The sequence below is a fragment of the Ipomoea triloba genome, chromosome 5 (assembly GCF_003576645.1).
Source record: "Ipomoea triloba cultivar NCNSP0323 chromosome 5, ASM357664v1".
Lineage (NCBI taxonomy): Eukaryota > Viridiplantae > Streptophyta > Magnoliopsida > Solanales > Convolvulaceae > Ipomoea > Ipomoea triloba.
The window spans coordinates 28,490,993-28,503,699 of record NC_044920.1 but is presented as its reverse complement, the minus strand read 5'-3'; the positions used below and the strand labels follow the sequence as shown (position 1 = coordinate 28,503,699).

The window sequence follows — 12,707 nt, the reverse complement described above, 5'->3', positions numbered from 1 at the left end:
TACCCTTACTTTTACCATTCACAAATGACTACACCGATCTCCATATAATTAAATATTAAAAAGTTTAAATTTAAAGTTAAATTTAACAACTCGTGTATAGCATTTCGCCGCATAGTATGATTTCATAAACGATAATCGTAAGGTGCTTTACATTACTTAACTTTTATATATTTTCTAATTTATGTAAAATAATATGGAGTAATAATTTAAATAGATTTTTGTTTTTAAGTAGTAATGATTCTACTTCGATGTAATACTTGTTCACATATCAATTGACTAAAGCACAAATAGTCACTATCACTCTTACTAGGACTTGATACCACGACCTTCTATTTGAAAAAAAAGAATCACTTTATGCCATTAGACTACAAGGTCATTGGCATGTTACAAAAATAATAGGATTTTCTTTTCTAAAAAATAAAAAATCTCACACTACACATCCAATGATTGGGGGTAGACTGTTAAATGATTACGAGTTAACGTAAAGGTAATGCCTTAAATTAATTTTGTGCATTAAAGATTCAACTCTCGCGGCTCCGACGCACCAACTAGAATTTTTTTTTTTTTTTTTTGGAGGGTTTAGTATTACAGAGCATAGCTGTATAATTTAAATGAGGTAGTTCAAGTGACAAGTAATCTGTGACAACTCTAGTTGCTCTTATTTTTTGGTAAATTCATGCGATTGAATTGTTCAATAATTTTATAGGGATTTATGTTTTAAGAGAAAATAGTATTGTTTGACTATTTATTATACGAACTAATGATTTTAGTTTTTAAATGTTAATGTAAACATTATCAATCATTCAATCTTTTATAGAGTAATATTTTGGTTCCTCACCAATATAAATTGTTAAAATTTGTCACTTTTATATTGCACGTGCGGAACTTGTATATAATGACAAAATTATAATCTGTAATTTAAAATCATTAATATTTTCGTTTAACATATAAATAGAACAAAAATTGTAAAACTTGTAACTGCTTGTTATTTTTTTTTTTTGGCAAATCAACTTGTCACCGGTGTTATACTGTTATATACTAAAACAAATAGCTTGTGAAAATTGAATAGTAACAACTAACAAATGCTTTTTTTTTTTTTTTTCTTTTTCTATTTTTTTTTAAAGAAGACTTTTTCCAAAGGAGAGCACGTGAATATGGCCCACGGCCCACGGCGATCACTTCATTTCTTTTATCCAATTTATTTAATGCCCAACCGACAGCATTTTTTCATAATAATTTTATAACCGTTTCACATTAAATATATATAAGAAGTTTTTTTTATAAGAAGTTAATAATAGGAATACAATATTAAATGAATATTGGGCCAAGAGGCCCGTCAGAAGGTATTGTTTGTCTGACTTTAAGGCAAAAATTTGGTTAAGAGGCCCATCAGAAGGTCAGAAATTGTTTGACTTGAGCAAAGGTCTCGAACTCGAACCTTTTTTTTCTTTTTTTTTTTTTTTGGAAAAAAATACAAATAGACCCCTCAACATTTCATGAAAAGTTAATTAGGTCCACGAACTTTTTAAAGGTGCAATTAAACACATGAATCCATGAGTTTGAGTCGTCTGACCCCATTACCCGGTTACCTCTCCGGTCAGAGCCGGTAAACGCCTACATGGCTTGCCACATAAGCTTTGGAGTGTGTATTTGGCCGCCACATAAACATAAATAAAAAAAATAACAAATTAAAGCCCTAAATGAGTAAATAATTTCCTGAGCTCTAATCGCATATCAGAATCGACACCATCGCAACACCTCCTCGCCCAAATCTTCATCGCTCTGTGCCGTCTCCTAATTGCAACACCACCGTCGCTCCACCAGCGTCCACCACCACCGTCTCTCTACCACCGTCACCACCACCAGAGTAATGCCAACAAACAATGGGAGAAAATGGATAGTATTTGGCTAACACGTAACTTGTGCACATGCTCTAGCAGATTCATAATAATTGACATTAATCATATTTACGAACACTGCCAAACAGTTTACCCACTTCATCATGTACTGCACAATATCTCAATTTAAACAAAACTAAAAACCCACTCCAAATTCCAAAACAGACATAATTGATTATAGAAGTAGACAATTAAAGTAGGTAATACATTGGTTAATTAAGGTTTCCTAGTAATGGAAAACATAAACATTGTACTCCACGGCAGCATCGCCGGTTTTGGGATCATATGTGTGAGTCTTGGCCTGAGCATAGCCGCGAGCAAATCGGAATAGCCCACTCCCGCCCACCACCAGCATCTCCCTAACGACGGAAACCACCGCGTTCCTGCCCACCATGCTCAGGCTGCTTCCGTTATACTTGCCTTCCACGAACGCAAAGTTGAGAACCATCAACAGCCCTATCTCGTCGAATGCCGCCGAGGTGTATATCCCCTGTGCCCTTCCCACCAGCTTGGAGGAGACATCTGGTGGTGGTGGACGCTGGTGGAGCGACGGTGGTGTTGTGATTAGGAGACGGCACAGAGCGATGAAGATTTGGGCGAGGAGGTGTTGTGATGGTGTCGATTCTGATATGCGATTAGAGCTCAGGGAATTATTTACTCATTTAGGGCTTTAATTTGTTAATTTTTTTTATTTACGCTTATGTGGCGGCCAAATACACACTCCAAAGCTTATGTGGCAAGCCAGGTAGGTGTTTACCGGCTCTGACCGGAGAGGTAACCGGGTAATGGGGTCAGACGACTTAAACTCATGGATTCATGTGTTTAATTGTACCTTTAAAAAGTTCGTGGGCCTAATTGACTTTTCACGAAATGTTTAGGGGCCTATTTGCACCTTTTCCCTTTTTTTTTTTGAAGAAAACTCGAACCTTAAAAATACAGTTATTTTTAAATTTATAAAAGAGTATTTTGTATTTTTTAGATTTTATTCGGCATAAACATGATTAGTTGAAGAAGCATATGGTCAAGAAGAAGATATGACTCCAGTGAACTAAAGACCAAGACTCTATATAACTATAATTAATGGTGCATTAAAGGGGATCTGGCTAAAAATAAGAAGAGAGAGCCTTTTTTTTGTACTATCAACTTTGTTACAATGTAGTATCTGTTCATAGTTACTTTCTCAACTAAATGAAGCACAAAGGGTCAATATTGCCTCCACTGAAGTTTGAAGTTACCCCTCTCACATGGGGGTGCAACCGGGTGCGGCCACTAGACCACAAAATCTTTGGCAAGAAGAGAGAGCATTTGAAAGCAATTTGCTTAGAAATTGGGAAGAGTCAAGAGACAAACCACCAAATGTCTCATAAGAGTGAGAATTTGAAATTCCATAAAGACGCGTTTGATTGACGGAATGATAGATTACCTTAGGGAATGCTAGATAACTAGGAATGTTATATCCCTGTGTTTGATTAAACTGAAGTATGTAAGTAAGACAACCGTAATAAGATAAATTGATTAAAATGACAAAAGTCTAAAATTATTAATAAGATAAGGGAATGTAAGATTACTTAAGAAATTGGAGGGTATCTCACATTCCATTCCAATAGCTAAAAGCTTCATGTGAAGGTTATGTTACATTCTCTGGAAAATTATATAACTTGAACTAAACATAACAATATTATATATCTCAAACAAATATAACCTTAGTTATTTTATGTAACTTGAACCAAATATCCTCTAATCAAATTTTACATATTTAAGTTGTTGGGTATAGAAAATTGGAAAATATTTTTCGAAAATTGAATTTCAGAAAATGGCTCATTTTTTTTTTGAAAAATAATCTAATTTTTTAATATTTGACTAAATGTCAGAAAAATAACTTTTTCTATTTGTTAATAAATTGCAATTTTTTATGTTTGAATTGGTTTATTTTCTTAAAAATGAATATATTATTTATATAATAATAGTAATAGTAGCAACAGTAGCAGCACTAGCACTAACAATAGTAATGGATGGTCTCTCAATTGTTTTGTAATTTTGTCAATTAAATCACTATTTCATTATTATTATTATTATTATTATTATTACATAACAAATAATATGTTCAATTTTCATGAAATTATCTAAACAATAAAAATATAATTTCTTAACTTTCAGCCAAATAGAAAAAGATAATTTTATGATCTTTAGTTAAGTATTAGAAAATTATAATAATTTTTAAAAAATTAAATCATTTTTTAGAAATCATTTTCCAGATTTCTACACTGACCCTTAGTAATTTAAAATAGTTGGTTATTTCTGATAGAATAAATTCCAGATTTCTACACTGACCCTTAGTAATTTAAAATAGTTGGTTATTTCTGATAGAATAAATTGCTGCATGTCTTCATGCATATTCATATGTATATGATAATGTATGTATCTAAAGTAGAGAGAAGATGGAGAGAAATTGCCTTGAGAGCCTTTATTACTCATAATCTAGAGAGACCAAGAGAGGACCAAATACCCCTTATTTCATAGTCTAATGGTCCTTATATAGGCCTAAAATATTGACCGACTATAAGAAATTTGACGCGAACCATTTGACCATGACCCGATTACAAAGCGAGGGTAAGGACCGTAAAGGGAGGTCAAACTCGGGGAATATACACTATCAATTTTCATCGATATTGCTAAAAAAGAGACATGTTTGGAAAGTGTAGTGTGGAAGGAATGTTCGCATTTTTACTGCGGTTGAATTTTAATGGTTTGAATTAGACAACAATTCTTATATGGAGTATGGTTCTTATGGGAGTCGGATCATCTGTGTGTGCGCGCCCAAATGAACACTGCGTTATGTTGTTTTTTTAAAATTACATCTAATTCGTTGATCTGGACACGTGGGCGACTGTTGATCGTTCTTATTTCTCTCCTGGACACCCATTCTCATTAGAACGCGCCCCTATATATATACATATATATATATATATACATATATATATACATATATATATATATATATTCATTTATTTATTTATATAAGCATATATGGAAAGTGTATTAATTAAAGGACGTGTTTGGTAATAGAATAATTTTTTTGGTAATAGTTTTTAACGTGCATGAGGTGCGTCTCCCCATATATGGAAAGGATATTAATTATTGGACGTGTTTTGGTGTTTGAATAATTTTTTTTTTTTTCAAAAGGGAAATGAAAATGAGAGAAAACAAGATATATAGAGAAATTAACAAAGCAGGCTATTGGTCTTTTAATTTCATTAACGCATATGTTAAACTTAACTTTTTTACTCTTTAAAAATTATAGTTAACCAAAGGTGATAATGAAAATTTTCATCTTTTCTCTTTCACCTTTAAAATTATATCAAAATTTTCAATTTATTAGTTACAATGAACTCATACCACTGATCCCTATTGCACCAATTTTTTTATAACGAGGTGAAGTATTAATATACATTTCTAGTAATAAGTTGTGAAGTTTAAGTGCAATTTTTTAACAGGCTTGACGAAATGGCCGAAAATATAATGCTACTTTGTTGATAATCAAGAGGCTATAAGTTAAGAACTAAATTTGCTATTTCTTTATAACTTGAGGACTAAAAATACAATTCTTCCTTAAATTAATTTCTAAATTTAGTTATTTAACAGATTAGATATATTTATGAAAACTTTTATCCTACTTCTTCAACCACATTTTACGGTCATATTTACTATATATTGACAAACGTAAGAAATCCTTTATTATTCTTTGTTTAAATTTTTTTAGTAATTTTTAATTTATTTTTTTAAATCTATAAGTATTTTAAAAACATTTTGTAAATAAATAATTTTGTATATTAATAATAAATGAAAAATTAAATTATAAAGAATTTTAGTCAACCTAATTATTACCATGCATATAAACAAGGATGGAGAGAATATTTAGTTAAGAATTTGATCACAAACCTACGAGCTTTCCTTTCTTCTCTACTTACCGTAAACTTAACTTCCATCTGTTCACGTCCACATTTGACGAATCAAATCAAATTCCATAAAACTCACAAACATATATAAACATAAACATAATTCCCAGGATATATGTTGTTTTTCGTCTGATTTTCTCCAGCAAACACACATCTATCATATCGAAGCAACAAGCCATCCATGGCGGGTATGCATCATATACTTTCTTTTTTTTTTGTTTTTTTTTTTTTGTTTTTGTTTTTGTTTTTTGATTTCCCTTCATTATTATTACTATTTGCCTGCAGGCTGTACAAGTTGTAGATGGCAATGGTATTTGCGAATGGTAATTTTGTTTGCTCAGTTTTTCCTGTTGCCGGCAGCCCAGTTTGGGGTATTGTCAAGGGAAGCTTTGCCAGGAGTCCAATTGGATATACAGCGAAGCTATGTAAATCTAATCTTCTTCTTCTTTTTAATTTTTTTCTTTTTTAATTTTATTTTATGTGGTTAATATAATGCCTGGTTTAATTTTTTTACCAACCCCATCAAACCCCCAATGCTTATTAGGAGGACAATGGTCCACACATTTGTGTGGATCATTGCATATATATGATACATTATTTTTATATATGCATAATAATACAGTACCAATTTCTATACATAGGATACATTATTTTTTATACTTAATGTTTATTATTTGAATATGTACAAAATAATATGAAAATAGTTTGGGAATTCATTATATTATTTATATACATAATGTTCAGTATTTGTGTGTATATTGTTCATTATTTGAGAATGTACAAACTAAATGTAGTTCTAAGCTCATTTTTGTTAAATGTCTTATTTCTTTGTAGAACTGTCACATCACATTCCCTATGATACGGAGTATTAAGTAAATCTAGATTCACTTTTTGTATGCATAAAATTCACTATTTATTTGATGCATGGTCCATTGTAAAATTTGGCCACCAACTCATGTAATTCAAATGGACTTTGTAGCTGAAGGATATTATTAGTGTATTAAATTAAAATTTAGACAAATGTATCATGTGATTCCAAACCAAACCTAATTCTACTAACTACGTTGAATTCATATGATGTTTGCTTTCCTACGCCCTTTACAGGCAGTGATGAGTAATGGCATCCTTGAAGTCAATATGACAGTCCCAGAAGGTTTTGTCACAGGGGTATCGTACCTAGGGATTCAAAATTTACTCAATACAGACAACACATTTAACAATAGAGGATTTTGGAGTATTACGTGGGTCAATCCAGAGAATGATATACAGATGGACAAGTAAAACATTCGATTCATTACTTTTGATCTTTGTTTACTAGGACAGGGTAAAAGAAAAGAAAATTTTAATTTATGCTCTCCAGGTTAGAGGGTACAAGCTTCAAAGTCATAACACAAACTGAAGATCAAGTAGAGGTTTCGTTTACAAGAAAGTGGGATGGTTCTCAAACTCAACCTCGGTTAAATGTTGACCACAGGTACAATCTAACAGTTATTTTTTTCTTTTAACTGACTGGTTCAAATCAAGAAAGCTAATTGACTAATATTTTGATTACACTCTGTACTTGTTTTCTATTTTATATTCGAATTTGTAACATATTACTATTGTTAAATTTATAATTTATGATGTATCAGAGTTATAATGTTGCGGGGCTTGTCGGGTTTCTACACGTACTCTATATTTGAGCGGTTAAAAGGATGGCCTGCCCTGACTTTAGGAGAGAACAGGATTGTCTACAAACTAAACACAGATACGTAAGACTTTGCACAAATATCTTGACTAGTACATTAATCAGTTGCATTTGAACTTTATTATATATCAGTTGACCTCGGTCCAATCTTAAAAAAATTGAGACATTTGAAACAAATGTGTTGCAATGCATTAGGTTTGATTTTATGGCTATCTCGAATGGGAGGCAGAGGATGATGCCAAGAGATGAGGATCGTAAAACTGGGCAAAAACTTGATTACGCAGAAGCTGTTCTCTTGACAAATCCAATTGATCCATCTATGAAAGGAGAGGTTGATTATATTACCCAGAAGCATTTTTGTTGATTGTTTCTGGATAATCATTGTGATTATTATAAGATTATTCTATATATGTTGTTGAATATTGTATCATTGTATGCATATATGCAGGTTGATGACAAGTACTTCTATGCAAAAGATAGTAAAGACATTAAGGTTCATGGGTGGGTTTCTACTAAACATGATCCCCCACTAGGATTTTGGATGATAAGTCCAACCATGGAGGCTCGTGTCGGTGGTCCTTTCAAGACAGATTTATCGTCTCATTGCGGCCCGACTTTACTCTCTGTGAGTACTTAGAAATTAATAAAGCTAAGAGTGTTGAACATATAATATATAAACATAAATGTGCAATTCAATTACTAGCTTTTTAGTTGAGATGGAGCACATACTTCAATTAAAGAGAGAATTGAAGTGAAGCTATATATATCATATGCATTTCCTTAGCTAGCTTCATGAATTGTATGAATTGAATGCCATTTCTTGACCAAATTGCAGAAGTTTGGCGGTAGGCATTTTGCTGGGAAGGAATTAGATTCTAAGTTTCAAAATGGAGAGCCATGGAAAAAGGTTTTTGGTCCTGAATTTGTGTATCTCAACAAAGATCCTTCTGCTAAGAATGATCCTTCTCTACTCTGGAATGATGCAGTGAAAAGGGTACTTAGATTTCACTATATATTCTGATCGATCTTTAATTTCAATCTGTGTTACGTCCACTCGATCAAATAACGTAACTTTAGTGTTTCTTGAAGAAATTAAAGTACATACTTATATAACCATACAGAGGAATCAAGAAGTTGAAAATTGGCCATATGATTTTCCAACTTCCAAGGACTACATCAAATCTCAGCAAAGAGGAACTGTCAGAGGTCGATTACTTGTTCATGATTGGTAACTTTAATTTCTCATCTCTTACTAGCTAGCTTAATTATTTGGTTACATATATCCCCAGTCTTGACTAAACCTCTTAAACTAAATTGAAAGACGTATTTTGTCTCTTAAAGTGTTGAAGCTGTCTAGTGTCTCTTCAGGTTTGCCGATAAACAACCAGTTCCAGCATCAAATGCTTACGTGGGATTGGCCCTGCCGGGTGAACCTGGAGCTTGGCAAAGAGAAACTAAGGTGTTGAATTTTTATTTTATTTTCTTTTTGAGTGACGAGAGAAACACACTGCCATTATTTGAAGGTGTGCATTGAGTAAGCCCTGCCTTATGACCCTAGCACGTAAAGGATCAATCATCATAGATTACCCATGGCTGACCGACTCAAACCAATTAAGAAGACCAATAGGCCACTCCCATTTTTTTTGAGTACTACTGACTGTGTTACAATGTAGTATATGTTCATAGCTACTTTCTCAACCTACTGAAGCACAAAGAGTCGAACCCAGAGTCTAAACCGGGACACCGGGTGCCATTAGACCACTCCCATTGAGAGTTGAATTTGTAACCTTATGATTATCAAGTCAATAGTCTGACCAACTTGGCAGGTGTTGCCCAATTTGAATTTACAGAGACAATTCAATATGTTGCTGTATGTATCTAAGTAAAAGTTTAAGTAACATGTTTTGAAGATTTTCTTTCATTTTATAGGGATATCAATTCTGGACAGAAACAGATAAAGATGGGAACTTCTTCATCAAAAAAGTAATAGTTGGGACTTATGCTCTATATGCAACAGTTCCAGGGAGGATTGGGACCTACAAAAATGATAAGCCTGTCAACATTGAACCAGGTCCTATATATGTTCTTCACCCCGCCACCAACGTAAAGGTTTTCAAATTTCCTAGAAACAATTTAATTTGTTACTTAACATTAATAATTTTTCCAGGTTCTGAAATTGAACTGGGAGATTTAGTGTATAAACCTCCAAGAAATGGAGCGACACTTTGGGATATAGGCGTTGCAGACCGTACAGCTGCTGAATTTTTCATCCCAAAACCCGATCCCAAGTATAAAGTCTACCCGTTCAAAGATCAACCGGAAAATAGGTAAGAGCTTATAACTTATATCAAAATTCTTATGAAATTCTGCATCACAACAAGAATGTGTCTTACCGTTATTCAAGCAATTTCTTGAAGGTTTAGAGAATATGGCCTGTGGAAACGCTATGCAGATTTGTACCCTGATCGAGATCTTGTCTTCACTGTTGGAAGTAGTGATTACGCTAAAGACTGGTTTTTTGCTCATGTCACCAGGTATATATATATATTGGCAACAAAAATATCAACATCTCCTTATTCGAGACTAGTGAGTTTTGGGCAAATTATACTTGACCTAGTCAAAAAATAACCATTGACACATACTGTACCTCAGTTTCTGTACCTGTAGCTATTCAGTGATTATCAAGTTATTTGTTTACATGTATAGAAACAGTTAACTGTAGGTACACAATTTGTTAATTGAAGGTACAAATTTTTTGTGTTAGGGTTCATAATGCAATATAAACTCTGGTCCGTGGTATAACATATGTAGTGAGTTGGAGTGGGCCGTGTAGACCTAACTCGCATCACTATCTCTATTAGAAATGGGCTCAAATTGGCTGTTGAATTTATGCAGAGAACTTGCAAATGGAACATATGGGGACACCACAAGACAAATTGTATTTAAGCTTGAAAATGTAAATACAACCTCATATTACACACTCCGATTGGCACTGGCAGCAGTCCACTTAGCAGATGTACAAGTACGTACAGTCTCCATCTATATACATTACTGACATTATATATATTGACACTACATAAGCTATAAGTTAGCTGACACTGACTAAAGTTATGTTTTTTTTTGTTTTTTTTTTCAAGTTACGTTTCAATAAGAGAGATGCAGAACTACCCCATTTCTCGACGGGGATTATAGGCGGAGATAACGCTGTAGCGAGACACGGGATTCATGGGCTGTATTGGCTCTTCAGTTTCAGGGTAAGTGGATCATGGCTTGTGCCAGGAAACAACACAATATTTCTGACACATGTAGGAGGTTCCACTTCTTGGAGAGGTGCCATGTATGACTATATAAGGTTCGAAGGTCCTGACCAGTTAAAGGTTTCTATGTAATATATGTAACATTATTCACTAACGATTATACCATGCGCCGGGCATGATACAAGCTAAATCGGCAACATCGTACCATTTGGGCAGCTAGGACTGATGGGACTTCAACCACCGCCCAAATTAAACATTATTATATGTTCCGCCCATACGATGATGATAAATCTGTAGCCAGAAATTTATTTTATATTCATATATGTACTATAAATAAATATTTTGTATACCATTTTTTTAAATATTGATTTAATTTAAAAAGTAGTTGGATATTTTTACGTACACCAAATTCCGTAGTAATTCTTTAACTTATTCCCTGGAGTACACTCTTTTTCTTGCCTTTGGCTTTTCTTTTTCTTATCCTTTCTCAATGAAAACAAAGTCACTTTTTTTTTTTTTTCCATTGTTTCTTGATATAATTACATTCTTATAAAATTTCAATAATTTCTCAATCGCTAAATATTAAAAATAATTTTTTTAAATAAAAAAAACCCTTAAAATATTGCCCACAAAAGTAAAATACTCATCATTAATTGTGCCAAATTAAGGTTAAACTTGGAATTTAGAGGAAATTGGTTTTCAACTACTTAGATTAAAAGATCATTGTATGGCTTTAGTTACTATATTGTCATCATTGATATGTTGTTACTTTTTTAGGGAATCAACTTTTTTACTTTTGATCTACTCCTTTATTCCATGGTGGCCTCAGCTTCTAATGTGTTTATGTTAAAAAATAAGTTTTGATTTGATGAACTTTCAAGACACTTCTTTTGAATTATTTCTTATACTCCAATTTATAAAACCTTGTAGCAATTTTTTGTGCTATAATGTATTTTGTGTTAATCTCATATGTTGTTCGAGTAATTATATTCTACACTATCAAGTAACAGATAACACATACAAGAATCTATGGTTATAGGTCTTGTATGAGACCGTCTCACATTTTCTCGTATAATATTTTTTGTCAAGTATAATACTTTTCTATGAACATATAAAAATATTATATGTACTACGTAAAACAATCTTACACAACTTGTTCCAATGTTTATACTTAAACTTACATTGTAATTTGTACATATACATGTAATTGACAAATATGGCAGACATGTGGGTCAAATTGTCTATTTAGCGAAGCTAATTTTATAACGCAATTCACTCAAATAATTTTATAATTTTGTTAAATTTTAGCCAATCATTTTAATTTTTGTAACTTTAATTAGATTTTTTTTAAAAAAAAAAAAAAACATGTCGTACTTCGTAACTAATACGTTACGTCGTACTAATTTTAGTAATATTTGACTCACTGCGTACAGTTTAGAATATGGGTATGCGGTCCTCGATCGGCGTCATTGGCGGCACAGCTCACGGGTGGTGGTCGACAACTGTCCCAAGTAGTTGTTGCAGTGGGATCTATTACGTACAGCTGATTGACTCAAGTCGGTAGATTAGGAAGAAGATTAAGAGCGTCGGATCGAGAGTATAACAAAACAAGTTATTTATTTATTTATTTATGTTATTTGTAATAAAGATCAAATATGCCCATCTATCGAAGGGTTGTTCACTTAATACCATAGATCAAAATAGTTTTATAGTTCAGTTTAGTACACGGAATGAATTTTAAGAAAATATGAATGTTATAGGATTTGTATTTTGTTGATTAGTCCATTAAAAAATTAGACTTTATGAATTTTATTTTAGTGATTGGTTGGTTTAAGGAATAGAAATGAAATATATATTTAAGAGACATAAATACCCTTATACAAAATATAATAATAATAATAATAATAAT

At 32.5% G+C, this 12,707-nt stretch overlaps 2 protein-coding genes across 2 annotated transcripts; one reads left to right on the top strand and one right to left on the bottom strand.

Moving 5' to 3' along the window:
• Positions 1-1,934: 1,934 nt before the first annotated feature.
• LOC116020528 (dirigent protein 22-like) lies at positions 1,935-2,708 on the bottom strand. The gene is made up of 2 exons (XM_031260998.1): positions 2,666-2,708; positions 1,935-2,522 (listed from the first exon to the last, which is right to left on the bottom strand). Exons 1-2 carry the CDS (start codon positions 2,706-2,708, stop codon positions 2,125-2,127), a joined length of 441 nt encoding a protein of 146 aa, XP_031116858.1. The 3' UTR covers positions 1,935-2,124.
• A 3,142-nt stretch (positions 2,709-5,850) lies between these two features.
• Positions 5,851-11,179, top strand: LOC116021134 (rhamnogalacturonate lyase-like). Its single transcript, XM_031261745.1, has 15 exons — positions 5,851-6,042; positions 6,140-6,279; positions 6,959-7,131; positions 7,215-7,328; positions 7,486-7,605; positions 7,737-7,872; positions 7,990-8,166; positions 8,377-8,535; positions 8,663-8,769; positions 8,910-9,000; positions 9,471-9,612; positions 9,709-9,868; positions 9,959-10,075; positions 10,437-10,563; positions 10,679-11,179. Exons 1-15 carry the CDS (start codon positions 6,036-6,038, stop codon positions 10,928-10,930), a joined length of 2,022 nt encoding a protein of 673 aa, XP_031117605.1. The 5' UTR covers positions 5,851-6,035; the 3' UTR covers positions 10,931-11,179.
• Positions 11,180-12,707: the final 1,528 nt, after the last annotated feature.

Coding starts and splice junctions, on each gene's coding strand:
- LOC116020528 (XM_031260998.1), bottom strand. CDS start 2,708: ATGAGTTTAAGTCGTCTGACCCCATTACCCGGTTACCTCTCCG. Junction 2,523..2,665: donor ATTACCCGGTTACCTCTCCG/GTCAGAGCCGGT, acceptor ATCGCATATCAG/AATCGACACCATCACAACAC.
- LOC116021134 (XM_031261745.1), top strand. Junction 7,132..7,214: donor AATGATATACAGATGGACAA/GTAAAACATTCG, acceptor TATGCTCTCCAG/GTTAGAGGGTACAAGCTTCA. Junction 9,001..9,470: donor CTTGGCAAAGAGAAACTAAG/GTGTTGAATTTT, acceptor TTCATTTTATAG/GGATATCAATTCTGGACAGA.